The sequence below is a fragment of the Leptopilina heterotoma genome, unplaced genomic scaffold (assembly GCF_015476425.1).
Source record: "Leptopilina heterotoma isolate Lh14 unplaced genomic scaffold, ASM1547642v1 Lhet_58, whole genome shotgun sequence".
Taxonomy (NCBI): Eukaryota; Metazoa; Arthropoda; class Insecta; order Hymenoptera; family Figitidae; genus Leptopilina; species Leptopilina heterotoma.
The window spans coordinates 2,860,239-2,882,178 of record NW_025111131.1 but is presented as its reverse complement, the minus strand read 5'-3'; the positions used below and the strand labels follow the sequence as shown (position 1 = coordinate 2,882,178).

Sequence of the window (21,940 nt, the reverse complement as noted above, 5' to 3'; positions counted from 1 at the left end):
ACTCATGGCCTAGTTACAAAACGCAACGCAAAACGGTGCCATGGGACTCCACCCTCAGGGTGCGATCCTGTGAACAAAATCCTGACGTCGACCGAAAGCAAAAAATCATGAGAGTGAAAAGAACAACAATATCTGCCTGTCTCTTTTGTACTCATGATTAAAAAATACTACTAAATCCCTAACTAAATATAGGATTTAAAAAATTTATAGTGCAGAAGTATTTTCAGCCTTTGTTTATTTTTATTTATTTACGCTTTAAAGAATACATAGCGATACGATAACATTTTATGTTCATTTGTTCATACTTAATCAGAATAATATAATTTTTACTGTTCATGAAAGTTTATTAATAAACAAAATAACTAATTATAAATATAAATACACCCTGATGCTTTGATGCTGTACTTCCAGGTTGACGGCGTTTTAAAAAGTCGTGACCTATCTATCAAAATTTAGTTACTTCATGACGTAGTATGAACGAACTTATACGTCATGAACTAACAACATTTTAATAGATGTGTCACAACTCATAACTTTGTTAAGTCCAAAGCAGAATAGATTTTTAACCGGAACCGCAATCGTAACCGTAAGAATGAGTTAGAGAAGGATAAACAATATACCTATCCTTCTTTAACTCATTCTAAAACTTACTCTTACGATTGCGGTTCCGGTTAAAAAAGATTCTATTCTGCGTAGACCTTTAACCGGAACCGTGATCGTAAGAATGAGTTAGAAAAGGATAAACAATATACTTATCCTTCTCTAACTCATTCTTCTGATTACGATTGCGTTTACTATTTTTTCATCGACATAAATGTAAAAAACGATGCGCCCGCAACTATTTTGCATTGTTTTAATGGGGAATCCACACTTCAATCTAAAAAACTAAGCGGGAAGTTTTCTTTCGTAACTACCAGAATACGTCGACCGAAAACAGAAAATCATGAGTGCAAAAGAGAAAGATATTGTTGTTCTTCTCACTCTTATGATTTTCTGGTTTCGGTCAACGTCGGTATTCTGGTAGTCACGAGAAAAAACATCGCCCGCTTAGCTTCTTATATCGAAGTGTGGATTCCCCATTAAAACCATACAAAATAGTTGCGCGCGCATCGTTCTCACGTTCATGCATTCATGTCGTTCATGTCGATGAAAAAATAGTTGTTGTAGAAGCAGCTTAAACAACAACTTCTTGCGTTTAAACTTCTTTCTCTGCTTTAGTTTATTGTCTATGGCTTTATAGTTTTTTATCGATACATCGATTATATGTCTGAAAAATATAAAACACACACTAAAATTATTGATTATTTCTAGTATGGATCCATTTGTTATCTTCCAGTTTAATAGTTAAAAATGCATTTTTTATTACTATAATTAATAATCAAAATAGATGAAACTCCAAAAATAACTATTAAATAAAAAATTTAATCAAACAAGTTCAGAAAGTGATGATAATATTATTAGTTACTAATTATGGTAGAAAGAAATTTAAAAACAGTATTTAATTATATGTGTAAACGGTGTAAACTACAGTTGAAGAAAAAATAAATTACAAGTGTTAATTATTTACTTCTCCAGAAGTATTTTATAAAACACATATTTTCCAGTAGAAATGGATTAAAATCATTGGAATATTAGGTGAGTTAGTATTTCTGCATATTCGGTTCACTATTCCTTAAGGCATATTTTAACTTCTTTTCAAAATTTTTCAGTTTTTTTAGTAGAATTTATATGAAATTTAAGTGCATCGTTTATTTGCACGTCGTTATTAAACTGAAAAATCAGTTTTACGTATCATGTCACAATAAATTCACTTGTCCAATCAAATGAATATCAAAATTATAAATGGCAAAGTAAACATATAAATTTACCTGTTTTAAAATATTTACGCTTTAAGGCTGTTTGATATTTTTATAACATTTTTTATTTGTCAATTTAGAAGTCTACTATTTAAAAAGAAAAACTTGAAAACACTTTTAATATAATAAACTGAATTTTCTAACATAACCTATAATCATGTAACTTTAAAAACAGTTAGCTTTATTTTGTTTTTCTTTTGTTAAAAATAAAGTTCTCGGCTAGTATGACTTTTTTCTTAATTTTTTCGACTTTTCTTCCACTTATTACAAAAAGTGCCACTTTTTTGGTATAAAACAAAAATTATTTCCATTTTCTTAATGTAACAAATAACTAGTCAAATAATAATCTCTTTTATTCTTCTTTCCCCTTTTTTATCTCCTCAATTTAATAAAATAAAATACCTAAAATCATAAATTTTCTCTCCTTTTCCGCTTATTTTTAAGAACAACTTGTAAAAATTGTCATTTTTTGTAAGTTAGAAAATTTTTTAGTTATGCCAAATAAACCATGAAATTTTTTATAAAAACATTATTTTTTAGGTTACTTAAAAGTACATGGCATGAGCTATAAATCCAAAAAGAATATTTTTTAAAAAAATGTTTGGTTAATGAGCCATTGCACGCTGAATGTCTCCTTCCCTATGACTCACATGAAGCTTTTCTTACTGTATAACCTTGTCATAAAGTGTCTGGCTACCTGCCTTTGCAAGAGGCCATATAACCAACAAAAAACCTTGTCAAAATCAATTTTACAGGCATCACAGCTGGTCCCCTTATTTCAATTTTATCACCTTTTTTGAAGATTTGTCACCTTTTTCACCTTTTTCTAATCAAAGATAAACAAGTTTTTCCTTTTTTGAAATCTTTTTCAAAGTGTAATAATAAAATTTAGACTCAATGTTATAGAATTAAGTGAGTTTTATTTTTGATTTAGATTATTAACACCACAGCATATAATATAAATATGTATTTTTATGTTAATGATTTAAATAATATAGATATCGTAAAGAATTTTATAAATTATAAGGTGGATCATTCAACAGAATGCAGACCTTTAGAAAAATAATTAATTAACATTCAAATAATTAAAAAACCGCTGCCAAGTGGTATCTATATTTTTTTATAATATTTTGGTGTTCATTTCATGAACACTTTGCTTCCTCATAGAGATAAAAATAATAGAAATATATGAATAACTTTTTATAAATATGGTAAATTCAAGAAATTGAATCTTAGGTCAATCAATCTATTTTTACACTGAAAAAAAATTATTTGATTCAATTAATTCAAATTATTTGAAAAATATTTATTTGATCCAAATAATTTTTATTTAGATCTAATAAATATTTATTTGATTCAAATAACTTGAATTATTTGAATTACATTTATTTAAATCAAATAAATCTTAATTGGGTCAATTAAATAATTAATTGACTCTAATAAATGAATTTATTTAATACAAATAATGAGTTATTTGAAACAATTAAATAATTTATTTCATTCAATTAATTGGATATTTGATATAAATATCAACTTATTGAAACCAAAATAATGAGTTGTTTGAAACAATTAATTCATTTATTTCACTCAATTAATTGGATATTTGATATTAATTAAAATTATTTGACGCAATTAATGCATTATTTAATGCTAATAAAGTATTTAATAAAAACAAATAAAAAAATATTTGGATCAAATAAATCACGTATTGAAACGATAAATTAATTTTAGGTAATTTTATTTTAACAATATAAAAATTTATTATATGAATAATAAATATGTGTTAAATATATTAAATATAATAAGTTTAGAAAGATTCTTGTTAATTTAAAATAGTTTTTTAAAAATATTAAGAAATTTTGAAAGTTTTACACTTGCAATTTATATAGACATATCGAATAAAATTTTCCAAGTCGGTTCGGTTGTCGATGTCGTTAAGGCTCTGCGGTTATAGGTCTTAGGTGTTAGGTAGGTGCGTCTGAGTTTCGATCCCCGTAGGTTTCAGATTTAAATTTAATTGTAAAAATTTAGTGCCTAATACTTTCAAGCTTGAGACCCTTAGAAGGTTGAATCGATAATGCAAAATTTGAATTTTTATTATTTTTATGATTATAATAATTATAAAAAGTTTCGTTTATTTAATACAAATTGAGATTTATTTGAATCCAAAACTTCCTTGCTTTGATGCAAATAAATTTTGTATATGGACTAAATAATTAATTATTTAACTCAATTAAAGGGATATTAGTCTCAATTAAAAGAATTAATTATGATGAATAATTGAATATTTGATACAAATAAATATTTAGTTACTTCAAAAAAATTATTTTATTGATGCAAATAAATATTTATTTGAATTAAAAACCATGCATTATTGATTTAAATCAATATTTATTAGATTCAATAATTCCATTTATTTGATTTAAGTAATTCGTATTTGGTACAAATAAATATTTATTTGATACGATAAAATAAAATACTCAGATCTAATAAATATTTACTTGGTTCAAATAAATATTTATTGGATAATAGACAATTAAACCATTTAATTGAGTCAATTAATTTTTATTTGATTCAATTAAATTTTTTTTCAGTGTAAATACCCTACAAGAGAGTTATAATAGTTAAACAAAAATTTTCAAACAAGAAAGTTGAGAAAATGTCATTTTCCACAATTTTTGTTTTTTAAAATACCAATATTTTCGAAATTTATTATCGAATTAGGTTCAGGAATAGGTCAATCGAAGCGTTTTTTAATGCTCTACAAGTTGGAAACGATAATTTTAAAGTTACTTCTACCATTTTTCAACAAAATTTTCAAAAAAGTCTTATTTTCCAAAATTTTTGATTTTTAAAATTTTATTATCTCCGATTAATATAGAGGAAAAATGTTCAATAAGGGGCAGATAATGAATTTAGTGATGCATGCTGAGCATATTTGTCATTTATTTTTTCGTATCCTTCGTTTTTCATTAAAAAAATGTTTTTTTATGGTGGATTCCACGTCAGTTCAACACACTTATTTTCATGACTTGTTGGGATTTGGCTGTACTTTTGTAAATTCATTACTTTTATAGTGATAAACAACTCCACCAAATATTTTTTCAAAATTTTGAAAATTACCAAAAATATGGCATTTTCAAAATTTTTGTCTTTTTTTTTAAAGTGAAACTGAAAAAAAACTGAAAAACTTTTTTTCTGAACTTTGGTTCTAATTAACCGATTTTGGATTTTAAAAAAAGGATTTCTTTGGTTTTAAGTATATTTTAAGATAAAATTAATATAAAAAAAAAAAAATTCAAAAAAATTTTTTTTTTGAAATTTTGAAAAATTAAAAATCCGTTTTTGAAAAAACATCATCTTCGATTTTTTTCAAAATTTCACTAAATGTTAGGGCAAATGTGCTTTACATGTCCTGTAAGTTTCATCTTGGGATCTCAAAGGGATTCGGAGTAAAAAAATAAAACGTAACCACAAATTACGAACATATGGGGCAAAATTACTCAACTGCCCAGGTAAAAAAATGAATTTTCTCTAAACTTTGCTAAAATGTTACTATTATTAGTAGAAGTGTAAATATTAATTTTTTTTTGAATTTGATAAAATATTTTTTGAGTTATGGAGTTTCAAAATTTTTATTTTTTTGAAAATATTTTTTTTTCGATTTAATATATTGATAAGTAAAATTAATCAAATTTAAAGTGATTTTTAAAGGAGGTTTCACGGGCTATAAGCTGGTGACCTTTTTTCTATGAGCCATGTAAAAATCAGAGTGGGACCATGAGAATTTTTGAGGAAAATAATAATTTATCATTATTTTACATATAAAATGATGATTTACAATTAATTTCTTCAAAAAGTTCCATGGTCCCACTCTGATTTTTACATGGCTCATATGAAAAAAGGTAAGCTTTCGATTGGGATAGGTTACAAAAAAATAAAAAACACCAATTTTTAGATACAGTAGAACTTGGTTAATACGATTCTGTAGGGACCGCACTAAGAATGCGTCTTATGCGGGAAAACGTATTAGGTGGGATATAAAATGTAAGTCTTTAATTGCAGGGACCACAGTAAATGATCGTCTTAAGCGGGAAATCGTATTAAACGGGATCGTATTAACCGGGTTCTACTGTATATTGAAATTAAGAATTTGACCTTGAATTTAAAAATCTCTTTAAAAATCACTATTCATACTTTAAATTTGATTAATTTTACTTATCAATATGTGACGCGTTCCCAAGAAAGGTACCTAAGAAGGAAAAAATTTGAGGTTATGTTTTAAATTTTTTGAGTAAAAATACAGAAAGAGAATCAATTATTAATTAAAAATTGTTGGTTTTCAAGTTTTTATTATATTCAAAATATTCAATTAATATTGGTTTAAAATTCAAATAATTAAAAATGAACTTTTAATCAAGATAAATCTAAAATAGGTATTTTCAAAAAAATAAAAATTTTGAAACTCCATAACTCAAAAAATATTTTATCAAATTCAAAAAAAATTAATATTTACACTTCTACTAATAATAGTAACATTTTAGCAAAGTTTAGAGAAAATTCATTTTTTTACCTGGTCAGTTGAGTAATTTTGCCCCATATGTTCGTAATTTGTGGTTACGTTTTATTTTTTTACTCCGAATCCCTTTGAGATCCCAAGATGAAACTTACAGGACATGTAAAGCACATTTGCCCTAACATTTAGTAAAATTTTGAAAAAAGTCGAAGATGATGTTTTTTCAAAAACGGATTTTTAATTTTTCAAAATTTCAAAAAAAAAAAATTTTTGAATTTTTTTTTATATTTATTTTAACTTAAAATATACTTAAAACCAAAGAAATTCTTTTTTTAAAATCCAAAATCGGTTAATTAGAACCAAAGTTATAGCACTTTAAAAAAAAAGACAAAAATTTTAAAAATGCCATATTTTTGGTAATTTTCAAAATTTTGAAAAAATATTTGGTGGAGTTGTTTATCACTATAAAAGTAATAAATTTACAAAATTACAGCCAAATCCCAACAAGTCATGAAAATAAGTGTGTTGAACTGACGTGGAATCCACCTTATTATAAAAATTAAAATATTATAATAGTAATTATAAATAATTTAATTATTTGTTTTATTTATGTATTTATATATTAAATTAAAATGCAACTGATTTATGGAAATACGTTTATATATATTTATACAATACTTAATTCTTATTTTGAAAGTTTTCGAGCTCGACTTTTTTCAATTCGACCTCAAATTTGTAATCAACAACCCTAAAAATCCCTAGTCACCAAGTTTTAAAAAAATCTAGAATTTTTATTAAAATCATCTGTCATTTTAAAAATTGTAAATTTTTTACAAGATTCGTAATCAGCAACAGTTTTTTTTTTGTTAAAATTATCACAATCGCTATCATTATTATAATAAATTTTCCTTAATTTCTCTTTTTTATTTCATTTCAGATCAATTTACAGTATTCTGACAAAAATGTTGAGAATTAAATACTTGCCTGGAAGTTACTTATTACCTGTTATCTACGCATTAATTAAAAAGAATAAGTCAATAATTGTGAATTAGAAAATAATGAAAATTCTATAAATATTAGAATGATATTATATGTTATACATAAATATTTTTTTAGCTTCACACTAATTAATTAATAATAAAAGTGCACTTAACCAAGTTCAAATTGATAAACATTAATAGACATAATGTAATATTACGTATTAATGATATTTGACTGAAATGATAGAGTTAATGTGCAGCAACACTTTGAGTCCGGGCACATAATCTTGAACCCGATATTTAATTTGTCCCGAATTTGACATCAAAGAAAGGATAAAAGATAATTGAAATTTGAACCCAGTATTATTTTAAATTATATAAGTTATAAAGAAGAAAATGAATGATATGGATTTCTTGAGAGATTTTTAATATCTGTTGGTTGTATCAATGAATTAAGATATTTTTGAAACCAGTGATTACTTTTTGGCTATTGAAGAGTTATCATGTAACAAATGCATAAAACTTATTCTTGAATATTCAGCATTAAGTAATGCTAAAACATATTTTGACTGGGCAGCCGTCAACGGGCATCAGTCATCATCATAATGACTGTCAAGCTTCTGGGACGATGCCTTCATCTAATAACTTACAACAACATCATCACCATCATCATGTAGATCATTACAATTATAGTGGGCGCAATAAACGTAACGGACATGATGTTTACGATTCAGTACTTGTTCCAACTGCCCATCGATCCATTGGACTTCATCAGCCAATGGCAACCACTCCTTCGTCTGGACATCATCATCCTTTAAATCATTCTCAATTGAGTGTCAACAATATTTCACAAAAAGTGAATGCTCAACATTCTCACGCTTTAAATTTATCAACACTTTCAACTTCGAAGCATTCTGTGAATAGTGTCAGTCCAGTCGTGGGTGGAAACAATAACAATGGCGGTCACACTATGTCAGCCAACGTCAACCAAGAGAGACCTAAAATAAATGGAGGATTGGATATTTCTAGGTTATCGAGACTTCACAATCAGCCTACACCATCTCCAGGGCTCATTCAAGTTCAACCTATTATGCAAGTTTCGTCAAGTCCGAATATTGTGCCATTAAATAATTCTTGGTCTACAACTTTATCGAGGAGCAAAATACAGGAGACGGGAATTAAGGAGATGCTGACCAGTTTGGGATTGCTGTGTCTTGTTTCTCTACTCTTAGCATTATTATCATTAACCTTTCTACTTAAAGTTTCGCCTATTACGGCAGCAACTAGTACGTTAATTAGCCCCGAGGAATATGCTGTTGTCTACCAAGTCACCTTAGCACTGTGTGCTCTAGCATTGTCACTAAATCTTTGTTGTCTTCTTGTGTGCGCAATCCAGTTTCTTTTCGCAGTGAAACTCGTGAGGACTTCATATCAGGGCCATCGGTAAGTTCATTAAACTATTTTTTTTTAATATTGAGGGATCATTCACATATTACGTCACGTAAATTTGGAAAATTTTTAACCCCTCCCCCCTACGTCACATTTTGTTACATAGAAATTGGTCATTCTTACACAGGCCGTCACAAAACGGTAGACCCCCCTCCCCCCTCAGCCTGTGACGTAATATGTGAATGGTCCCTAAGGTGGATTATCCAACAGAATGCAGACCTTAAAAAAGAATGAATTAACACTTAAATAATTAAAATATTAGTCATAATGACAGGGTGTCTACAACACCTGGAAAATTTGGAAAACCGGGAAATGGCACGGAATTTTTTTCATCCTGACTTGAAATACTCTTGAATAATATTTTTAATGCCCACAATTAGTTATTTTAATAAATTTCATTATTTTATTTTGATAAATAGTATAAACCACAGACATATAATCAAATAGAAAAATATTGACCACTTAAAATTCTAAAAGATAAAAAAACAGAAATAATGGCATTGAAAAAATTCTTTTCGTAAAATAAGTCAATTTGTTTTTAAAATATATAATTTAGGAATCGAACTAGGTCCGTAAATCCCGTAAAGTCCGTAATTTAATTTTAGAAAAATTACAAATGATTGCAGAAATTCAATTGAAGCGTTTTGTGCAGAAACAGCATAAGTCCATAATTCGAAATTGTTCAGGAATCAATAAAAACTGTTTTCCTCGTAAATGTTAAGATTTTTTTTAATTCGGTTTTTTGCATTATATTCTACTAACCTATAAGTTAAAAAATCCAATATGATTAATTAATTATCTACTTAATATAAAAAAGTAAAAAATAAATTAACATTTGGACTTATGCTGTTTCTGCACAAAATGAAATGAAAAACACAGAAAATTTATTAAATCCAGTGAAATATCAAAGTTTTATGAAATATTTAATAACATTTATTTAAAATATTAAATTTGGATAATTTTTAGTAGCATTTTATAAATAATAAAATTGTTTTAAGAATAAATTTAACCAATTTTCAATATTTTCTAATTTTAAAATAATTCAGTCACCACTGTCACTTTTTGCTTCCCATGAGTGTTTTTATTTATAATATAAACTGTTTAATATAAATTATTAAAATACGTCAAGAATATCACAAATAAATATAAAACTTATCATGAACTTGTGCTGTTTCTGCACAAAATGATATTTTAATTATTTTTTTTAAGGGTTTAGAGTTTAGTCACTTATGTAATATTTCACCAGATTGAAAAGCTTCATTTAAAGATAAATTTTCAATAAAAAAGTGATTTTCGAAAAAAATGGACTTATGCGGTTTCTGCACAAAACGCTTCAATTATTTTCAAAAATTATAAAATTCTTCGCAAAAATTCAATTATATTCAAAAAATTTTTTAAATTTTTGTCAAAATCCCAATTATTTTTATAAATAATAAAATTCTTCTCCAAAATTCTATTATTTTCAAAAATGTTAATAAAATTCTTTGCAAAATTTCAATTATTTTCAAAAATGTTCCTCATTATTTTAATGTTTTTCAATATCTAGTATTTTAATAAAGTTTTTCCATAAGAATCTAATTATTTAAAAAAAATTTAATTATTTTCATAAAATAATAAACATTTCACAGGAATTCAATTTTTTATAAATTTGTTCGCAATAATTGAATTTTTTATTTTCATAAATAATAAAACTTTTACTGGGATTCAATTGAGGGGCTGGATGCTATATAAGGAAATAAGCGCCACTCACTTAACATTGCGCGTATCCCCTTATAGCATCCAGCCCCTTAATTATTTTCGTACATAATAGGGTCAGTCCATTATATTTCACCTGAAGCCGTTGCGGCCTATTTTTTAAAAAAGTCTCATAATTTGTAAAAATGATGTTGAATATCCATAGAATTCATTTTTGAGAATTATTTTATAAAATTTTTTTAATTTAACTTAGAATTTTAATTTTTAAATTGAGTTGGACAGAAAAAAGGTTATATTGGCAGTTATGAAAATTTAATAAAAAAGCATGGGAATAATTTAGATAATACAAATTTCTTGATTGATATTTGTTAAAAATGAGCTAATTTACTTGTATAAATAGATTATTATGTAAACATACTCAAAATAATAGATAAAAATTGATTTTAAAACTTAACTATGAAATGTCAAAAGTCACTACATTTTAATTACATTTTTCTAAAAAGTTTATAAATATAAAAAAATTTATTATTATTTAATGTAAAGTATTTTCAATGTACTTTCATAATATGTGCTAACTTTTTAATGTTATAATATAAAAATATGAAAAATTTTACCTTTAATATTGAGTGTTTCATGATTTTCAGTGATTTTAATCACTTATTTCTTCTCAGGTGCAAGACTAAAAAATCCAATTTTTGTCTTAATATTTAAGTTTGACCTTCTTTTCCATTCTATTAAATTTTGGTGATGGAGAACGAGCTACTTTGTAGTTTTATTCATGTTTAAAAAATCTGCTTCCAAAAGCGAGTTTGTTGGTTAAAATGCAGGTAATTTTATAACACTGAAGTTGGCTATCTCAATAGTCATGCAAAAATCTACTTGCATTTTAACCAACAAATTCGTTTTTTCAGTAGATTTTTTCAACTAAATTTAAACTCAAAAGTAGCTCGTTCTCCATCACCAAAATTTAATAGAATGGAAAAGAAGTTCAAACTTAAATATTAAGACAAAAATTGGATTTTTTAGTCTTGCACCTGAGAAGAAATAAGTAATTAAAATCACGGAAAATCATGAAACACTCAATATTAAAGGTAAAATTTTTCCTATTTCTATATTATAAAATTAAAATGTTAGCACATATTATGAAAGTAAATTGAAAATACTTTACAATAAATAGTAATACATTTTTTAATATTTATAAACTTTTTAGAAAAATGAATAATTGAAATTTCGTAAAATTTTTATTATTTTATTGAAAATTTTAATTGAATTGAAATGATGAAAATAATTTTGAAAAGCTACAATATTCTTATAATATAAAATAATGATTTTATCTTTCGGACTTCTTTAATTATTATAAAACATGAAGAAATCCAATTTATTGTTTTAAGTAAAATGTTCTCTTATTTGACTGTGTAAGATATTTTCCCTCGTAAATGGCGATATGACGTCAAACCCCCCTTATTACGTAACGATAAAGGGACATTGTAACGGTGGGCAGTTTTGTGGTGAACCTTCGGTCCGATAAGACGTATTATTTTAATAAATCCTGATATCACTTAAGAAGTGTTTTATTTAATTACTCCCCTCACAACTGGTTATATTTTTGTTTGCAAATGGTCCGTAATTTTTTATTTTTTGTCCGCAAAGTACGTATTTTTAAATACTGTCATTGGTTCCAGGCCCGATAATTTTTTTTAAAATGTTCATTTTATATTCATAATTTATAACGTTGCTGACGTTTACAATTATTTAGAAGAAAAAATAATTTTCTATTCAAACTTTTCTCTTAATAAAACTTTTACAATGTTTCTTGAACAAAAAGTTAAAAAAGAAAATTTTGTAAACGTAAAATATTGTTTGGTGAGTGAAAAACAGTTTTTTTTCTTCAAATCGTTGATAACAAACGTTGTGAACTCCTCCCACGTCATTTATAAGTGTTATCAAATAAAATTTAAACAATTCATTTTTTGTAACCCCTTATTATGTCGATTCTTAAAACCTGGGAATAATTTTTAGAAGGCCTGGAAAACCTGGAAATGTCAGAGAAATTTTTTTATATTAGTTGTAGACACCCTGTTAATGGTACTTTCTAGAAAACAAATATTAATTTTCAAAAAATGAAATTAAAAAACAAAAAATTTATTAATTTTTTTATACAATAATTTACATGCGATCCAAATTTGTTGTCATATCACTAAACTATAGAATTTTTTAAAAATGATTCAATTTTAACTGAATGTAATATGGTTTATTTTCTTCGAAAACTGATTCCCTACAACTGTTGTAACCTTCTTGAGAATAACGATTGCCTTTTCATTCTCGAGCTCTTTTGAAAAGAGAACTTTTTTCCCTTTCTTCAATTTTGATAAAAAATTGTCTTTTCGCTTCTTTCCAAAATAAAAGTTCAAGCTTAAAAATAGTTTAGTTTTGTTATGAAGTGTTCATAAATCGTACATTTGTTTTAGGACAAACAAATACTTGGAAAAATCTTCAGTCAGTCGTATTTGTGCAGTTGGAGGATTTTTTATTAGTATTCCTGTCTTTTTAACTGGTAAGTTGAATATGTACTAAAAATTTTTCTCAATTTTATTTCACGTACTCTAGCACACTGAAAAAAAATTGAATTGATTCAATTAACCGATTAATTGAGTATTATCCATTAAATATTTAATTGAATCAAATAATATTTATTGGAGTCAATTAAATGGTATTTGATGCAAATACTGAAATTATTGGTTCAAATACCCTTTAATTAACTCCAACAAATATTATTTGATTCAAGTAAATATTTAATTGATAATAGTCAATTAAATGGATATTTGAATCAATTAAATTTCTTTTTCAGTGCAGAAGTGAATTCAACAATGGACTTCCATTGTTGGAAATAATAATAATTTCCTTGTTGAATTTAAAAGAAATTGAACACTAATTGCTAGTTCCTTACAATCATTTTAATACTTTTTTTATAGGAATGATCTTGTACACATTCACGCAATTTCATACAACACCAGCAATTGTAACATCAATTTTCATCGCTCTAGGAATTATATTTTGTGGATGCGCAATGGTGCACAATGTCTTCGTGTGGCAAAGGGTATGTAGAGCTAACAGTTTATTTTAAACATATTTAAGGTTTTCTGTATTTCTTGTTTCTGTTATGTTACCTCTTGTTATGTCTCTCAGTTATTTATCCGTTTTATTATTTTTCTTCAGTGATCTGTTTGCAGATTATTGAACTTTATGGTATGTCTGGCAAAATTTTTAATAATTTAAATTAATTGTAAGCTTTAATTTATACTTAAAATTTATTTTAAATTATCCCGCGAATTTTAGTGGCGGTTTATCCAAGTTATAGCGCAGTAATCGGATTTCTGGTATAATTATTCCGTTCTACATAAGACGATACGCTGTCGATTTTATGTTTGCTTTGTAAAGTGCTTTACGAGATTTCCGATTTTAAATATATATTTTGATTCTAAACGATTAGTGATCTGATTGTTAATATATGAATGGATCAGAAAATACGCCCAAGTCGACCTCCTGTTTGTCGAATAGTGTAGTGAAAAAACCAGTGATAAATTTATTAAAAACGATACGAAATATGTCGGTAGAGGCAAGGCCTAGGACGGATATAAATATCACGGAATTAATTGAAGCAACGGTTAGAGCAGTGTTGAGCACTGCTGAAAGAGTAAGGCAAGAAAATGTGGAGAGTCATATGGCACAAGAATCGAGACATATTGACTATCGAGATGTTGGTAGCGAGTAAGTATCGAGTAAGGTTGGCGAAATTAAGCAGGCCTATGATGTTACCGATCCAGTTATTAAGGTTTTAACAACTAAGCAGCTTTATGGACGTGTCAGAGATTGGTATTGTTATATATCAGAAATGATTGTCCGGCATCAGTGATTCGAACCTGATTTATTCACAGAGCGGATAGCTCTGATATTAAGGGACAGGCTTTAAGAAAAAGTAACTGTTAAATTTAAGTTATATTATTAAAGTCTTTATTTGAATCCTTTACAATTAGAATCAGAGCAAAAGAGTAGCTCCAGATGTCTTCAGGGATACTGAAACAAATTTAGAACTTTGTGGAATCCATGGAGAATTTAAATGGGAACAAAATTTAAGAGTATTAGTAAGTTACCTTTTAAGATTATTCTGAGAGTCGTAGACCCAAAAAGCGATACCTCCTTCAGAGTGAGGTCGAAGAAATGATGTTGTCTAGTGGGAAACAGAATATGCAGTAGATTTTCCTTGAATTGTTTTCGGGCCAGCCAAAATGAAAGGTTCGGAATCCAGGTGTCAAATGATTGATTTGACGTTGAAGTCGAAATAATGCAGTCCTTAGTAAAATATAAATGTGCTTCGCATTAGAATTATCTCCTCGTATGAATTCTCTTTGAATGAATTTGATTGAAACTTGAAGAATGCACTTGATACTTGAAGAGTTTTTCGGAACTGGAGTCGTAGAATAAACTCGATGACAATACACAACTGTTAACTTGGTCGCGGTTTCTGGACTGATACGAAGAAGACACGAAGTGGTGACTTGTATCTAGTTAAGTTGAAGGCTCTTCCTGGACTAACGAAGAACGCGGGTTTCTGATTCGAGGGTACTTCAACAGCAGCAGCGGGTACGAGTCGACATTTCGTAAACAGAAGAAAGGATCAAGTTCTAGATAGTACGACGGCGGTAGTGGAGAGCATCCTTCGAGGGACGATAGGCAGAGTTACACCTTTCCGAATATTGCAGGGAGTAGTCAATTTCTTAAAGCCTATGACAGTGCCCATTATATACAGGTTAGTGACGTCGAATCAAATAATAGGTATTTAGAAACATTATTGTCAATTCTGGTAGCGGTATAAGTTTAATGAAAGAAAGTATGTATGATGAATTGTTTTGTAAATATAATTTCCTAGATAATGTCGAACGTTTAAATTTTGGCCAACAACCAATTTTTGGTCACAATTTTAAGGTTTGGTTCGCGGTAGTACCAGACTCCACAATGACATACGTTTTGTTACTGGGGTGAAATACTTAAATGCCATGAATGAGAATTGTTTTGGAAGGTCAGAATGTAACATTAAACTATTCTCTGACAGTTATTTCTGAATCTTTGGATAATCGTTTCTGATTGGTTAGACGATTATTTAAATAATAAAACTGTCGTTGAGCCTTTTTAATTGTAAAATTAAAATACAATTGACATCGAATACAATTGATCAAAAAGGATATAGCGACGACGAAATACGTGATTATGTAAGTTCGTTATCGAAAAGTAAATTGTTGGAAGAAAGAGAAAATGCTATTGAACAAATGAGAGCTAGACAAGAATATAATAAAACAGTGTATGAGTCAAAAAGAAAAGAACCGCATCGTTTTAAGGTAGGCGACTATGTAATGATCAAAAACACTCTGAATGCGGGATTTCTTTTTTTTTGGAGAAAAAAAATAAATATTTAAATATTAGGAATTTCCATAGATCTTTGATTGAACATAATTTTAATAATTACAATTTTCTTCTTAAAGTTTTATGAAAATAATTCTCTTTTCATTTATCACTCGTAATTCTTATTTTCAGGAGAAGACGAGCGCTATGAAGAACTTGGCTCGTGAACAATGCGAAGCGGCAGCCCAATTACAACGTCACCAACAAAATTTACAGCAACAACAGCTCCAGCAACAACATCGCTCCATTCATACAATACATCCATCTTGTCCTTCAAAAATTGAAAACCTGAACACTGTACATTCAGTTGTCTCTAATTCTCGAGGTTCTCATTGTCTACAGCAACCTTCTCATCTTCGGCATACGTCCATGTCGTCACCAAGTGGTATGACGACGACTTACAATAATCTCAACATCTCTTCTCATCGAAGTATTCCAACAACTCCTCCTGCTTCCCCGAGTAATCATTCTCCAACTAGTCCTGTTAACAAACACATTAGATCACCACAAAACTTTCCACGAGAATTAACTGGTAGTGTCAGTCCTGGCATTCCTAACGCCACTTTAGATCTTAGTAGTGCAGCTAATACAAACAGTCCACATGAGCTTTCTACGCTCGTATAAGAAAGACTATTTTATATAACAACTTTTTACAGCGCGGATAGGTAAGAATGGATGCAATAAGAATAGACAAAGAGAATGTTATTTAAATCTTGTTATTAAATATTTATCGAATTCAAATTACAGAGCAATGATTTGTATGGTAATGTTAATTTATTATTAAATTGACACAAGAAACTTGTCTATACAATTGACAACGTGCCTTTGAATTAAGGAATTTAATATTCAATACCTTTTTTCCACTTTTAGTAAAATACTAATTTTTTACAGTAAAAAAACCAAATTACTTCATCCATTCACTTTTATTCTAAGTGCTCAAAAATATGCTATTGCAAAACCAAATTTTTTAAAATCTAAAATAAAAAATTCTTATAATGTTCTTATATGGAATTCAAGTAATCTATCAAATATTTGCTTTTTAACATTTGGAAGATATGTACACTAACGTGGGAAATTATTAGGCATATTAAAATGTTAGTTATTTAATTAAATGAACCCTTAAGGGGCTATTCAAGTATTACGTAAGCATATTTTTCAGGTTTTTAGATCCCCCCCCCCGTTCCCCATCGTAAGATTTTTTGTATGCATTAGCGCCATTTTTTCTAATGGAAGTAATCAATAGCTAGACCCCCCCCCTCCCCCTTAAATGCTTACGTAATACTTGAATGGTCCCTAAATAAGAGAATCAATCTTTTGAGGAAAAAAGTTTTATCCTAGGGTTTTATTCTAACACAAAATTATAATTTAGTGCATTTCTGACCTACGAACTGAAATTCAAAAATATTAATATTCTTTAATGGTGTTCCACTTATTTTCTTTAGCAAAATGCTCATTTGGGGGGTTTTAAGGTCTCTAAATCCAAATTTGTAGTCAAAATTTAAAAATTCAAAATGTCGGCTCAAAAATGGCGAATGAAAAAATTTAAAATCCGTAAACTTTGAAATTATTCGATCAACATTTTGAAGTCGCCATATTGAATTTTTAAATTTCTACCAAAAATTTGGATTCAGCGACCCCAAAAACATAAAATAATTAATGATATTTCAAATAAACAGTTATCTCAAAATACTGAATTATATCTTAAACTATTTTTACATGATGATCTTAAATTAAAATAAATTTTTAAATAACCGTAAATTGAAGATGAAATGTTCTGAATTTAAATTATTAGGTTAGAAATGCAATAAATTGCAGTTCAGGATTCATAATATTCCATTTAAATTTTTCTTGTCGAAAATTTGATTAGAGTTTTCTTTATTTTTATCAAAAATAGAGGCCGATAGTACAATCCTTATTTTTGGATTCATTTTCAGTTCTCAAAATTTTTTTTAGTAAATAGGACGTTTACTGCACTAAAAAAATTGTGCAAAAAAAAATGTTATTTTGCAAGACATTTGCAATCGAAAATTAAAATTTGTAGGTAATTAAAGTATTTTTTTCTAGAATTTTGATATGAAAAACTTATTTTTATACAAAAAAAGTAATTTTTACTAAATTATAAAGAAAGTTTTTAATTTTTATAAAACATTAAATAGCTGCATATAATCAATTATTCAATAACATTTGTTACTGATTGATTTAAATAATTAATTTTTAATGTCAAATAAACATTCTAGAATTATAATAACAATTTCATACACTCAGAAAAAGGTTGCTTTGTTGCAAAGAAATAAATTTTTATTTTAATAAGCAAATTAAAAAAATATTTTTCTCGTTACTTTTTTAATATTTTTAACTAATTATAATTATTATTATTAATATTTTACACAGAACACTTAGAATTAAAATTAAAAAATCTTACACGAATGGGGAATTGAATTAGAAGGATCTTGGAAGATAGTTGATAAAAAAATGCACAGAAGGAAATGTTTCTTTGATTTAATGAAAAATTTTTTTTGATTAAAAAAAACATCAAAAAAATAATTTCATTGAATTTTGTCAGCTTCTTCTTTGTTTTAAAGAAATTTTTCTTAGAATTAAAAATATCAATTAAAGAAAAACTTTCTTTAATTCAAAATATTTAAGAATTATTTATTTGTTAAAGCAATGAAAATCTTTTTCAATTCAAACAAATTTTATCTTGAATTTAAAAAATGATTTTAAAAAACGATTTCTTTGTTACAAACAAATCTTTTTTCTGGGTGTACTATTCTTACTAATGTATTTGTAATAAAAATCTCTAGTAATTTTTGATGTTTTAGCTTATAAAAAAATAATTTTTTTTAAATGAAAATCTATAATATTTCTAACATGTTTTGTTTATTGAACAATAAATTCTTATTGCCTAAGCAAATTTTAATAAAATAATTTTCTAACTTATTTTAATATTATATGTAAATTGAAGTATTATACATATAATGTTTAGCATTATTTAAGTGCATTGAATTTTAACATTCTATAAAAAAAAAGTAAGAAAAATAACCTTTCTAAAGAACAATTTTCTAGACCAAACTGCATTTAAAAACCGAATTAGGAATAACTTTTTCTATTAGTGTAGTAACAGGACATGAATCTAATACTGTATGCATATAGTGTGCATCAAAACATAGGTAAAGAATACGCTTTTTTCTTACATAGAGCGCTTTAACTTTTAATAGATTAAACATAATGATCATTTCTTTTGACACTTGCCAAGACTGCACTATTTCTATTGTACTAAGAATAACAATTAAAACTTTATAAACTAGAATAATTTTTACCTATTCTTAATATTTATTAATATTAATATTGTTAGTTTTATAGAATGACAATAATGTATTTACATTTTATATTATGGTTAGAGAAGTTGTTAATATAAAAGATTTTATTAATCTTGCCATTGTTTGAAAAATTATGTGTCGAGTACACATTAAAAATAAGAACTGAATAATGTTGCCTTAACTGAAGACAATAAAAATGCATTTTACACTGTAATTTATGAGGCGCATGATTATTCCCCAAATTTCATTTGACCGAACTGTCATTTTACCGAATTGCATTTATTCGAACTGTTATTTTAACGAAATGTCACTTTTGCGAATCGACATTTTTACGAATTGACACTTTTGCGAAAAGTCATTTTTGTGAAATATCATTTTTACGAATTGTCATTTTTACGAATGGTTATTGTTCCGAAATGACAATTCGAAAAAATGGCAGTTCGCATAAATGGTAATTCACAAAAATGACAATTCGCAAAAATGACTTTTCGCAAAAGTGGCAATTCGTAAAAATGGCGATTCGCAAAAGTGACATTTTGTTAAAATAACAGTTCGGATAAATGCAATTCGGTAAAATGACAGTTCGGTCAAATGACATTTGGGGAATAATCATGCGCCTCTAATTTATCAATATATTGATACCAGTTGTTAACTTCCAGAGAGGATTAGTTATAAATTTCATAAATAAGTATATTTTTAATACATATGTAAATCGCAGACCCTGAATGTAATATACATGTTATTTTAACTTAACTAATTAATTTCGTTTAACGTATTTATTTTTTTTATATTAGAAGATGAAAAGTGATTGAGACATAAGGTAAACAATTATTTTGTTATTGGATGTTAGTTGACATTAAAATTTGTATAATATCTTTTTTTAACTTATATTCTGTACCTTAGTAATTCTTTACCCAATATCTCATCCGATTTTATCCACCGATATATGAAGACCTCCAGGGAATAATACATTTTAACATAAATGCAATTATAGTGAAAATACGTGTACGTATTATTGAAAAATATGCCTGAAACGAATGAAATAGTGAAATTGAATACAAAGTATAAAATTTATTAATTTTTTGTTATACTATTTGCAGGAATAACGATGAAATTGTTATTCCGTGGAGGTATTCATATATCTTTTACTACTACGAACACATGCAACTTTAGTTTTAGATATATTCAGTTGAAATAATCTTTACAAAATGACTATAAGAATAAATGTCACAAAGTATTAAAATATCGTAGACATTTTTTAGTACATGGCCAAATATGGTAATAATTGACTTGCGCTAATTATAAATACAAATGTATCTATTGTTAATTACTTAATTTATTTATTTTGTTCAGGCTCCATGTATTACTCACGTGAGATTTTTAATTTTTTTACAAAATTGTGTAACCTACAATAATAGATAAAAATACATGTAACTAGTGATAGTCACTTTGAGGGTATATTGACAATAAAAAATAAAACAAACATGAAAGAGGGAGGGGAAGGGATAATAATATGAATATTTATAGATTACAGCATATTTTTTTATTAAAGTTGAATGAGCTGATTTTAAGAAATTTTTTCTCTTTCATTTCACTTTCCCCAGCTGTATCTGTTTATTTTTTTATGATATGTTTCCAATCTCAAGGATCACGTGAATGTTGTTAAACAAAAAAATTTTAATTTTTTTGGACACCAGTAGTGGTTTAGATTTCTCTAGAAATCAGGCATTTACGTCTGCAGCAATGCCGCTGAAAAATCAGAGAAAATACATTCAGAAGTGTAAAATAATTGCACACACCTAAAATAATTGTCACAAAAAGTTATATATTCATATAATACACATTTGTTCAATTTATTGAAATCATACAAATAAAATAAATACTTTTAAATTATTAATAGATTTGAATAATAAGTCCTAAGCGTTTTTCTAATTACAAAATTTACACACGATTATTATTTACTATTAAGTAGAGTAAACGCAATTTCATAAAACGAAATTATTAACTTTATAAGGATAAATCATTACAATACCTAGAATTGAAAAAAATATCAGACTTCGGAGTTTATTACCTTAATATCCTTTAAGAAAAATGGCTTTTGTATCGCATCTTAATAATTAATTAAATTAAACAGGAATACAAAGGAAAATATAAAATTTTATTGCACTTAACATAACAAATCAACGCGTCTTTCAATGGTTATAAATTGTTTCAAGTTACAATTTCATGACGTCTATTACAAATTAAATTTCTCCATAACTCACTTATTATGACAAAACACTGACCTTTCTACACAAAATATTTTGTTTTTCATGTATAATATTTTTGGCACTTTTTTCGTTTTCATCAATTTTTACTTTTGTTTATGTCTTAAAGTTGTGTCTAGGTGTGAGACGGGTTTTGTTTTTGACCCATAAATTGTAAATGGGTAAACGAAATTGTAAATAAAATATACCGTTCGAAAAGTAACTTAAATACGCAACTTTTATTCTAAGAAAGTATAGTGTTCAGATGGACTCAAAAATCGCTTTTGTCAACAAAAAAAATGTGTCCAGTTGTGAGACACTTATAAAAAATTGTTAAAATTTAAAAAGTTTGACATAAAACGTTATGTTTAGTATAGAAATAATTAAATATATTAATAATATATATTATTATATATACTAA

At 26.9% G+C, this 21,940-nt stretch overlaps 1 protein-coding gene across 1 annotated transcript; it reads left to right on the top strand.

Annotated features, from left to right (window-relative positions):
• Positions 1–1,223: 1,223 nt before the first annotated feature.
• Positions 1,224–17,869, top strand: LOC122508857. Its single transcript, XM_043622452.1, has 5 exons — positions 1,224–1,635; positions 7,310–8,795; positions 12,965–13,050; positions 13,469–13,593; positions 16,086–17,869. Exons 2-5 carry the CDS (start codon positions 7,903–7,905, stop codon positions 16,575–16,577), a joined length of 1,596 nt encoding a protein of 531 aa, XP_043478387.1. The 5' UTR covers positions 1,224–1,635; positions 7,310–7,902; the 3' UTR covers positions 16,578–17,869.
• Positions 17,870–21,940: the final 4,071 nt, after the last annotated feature.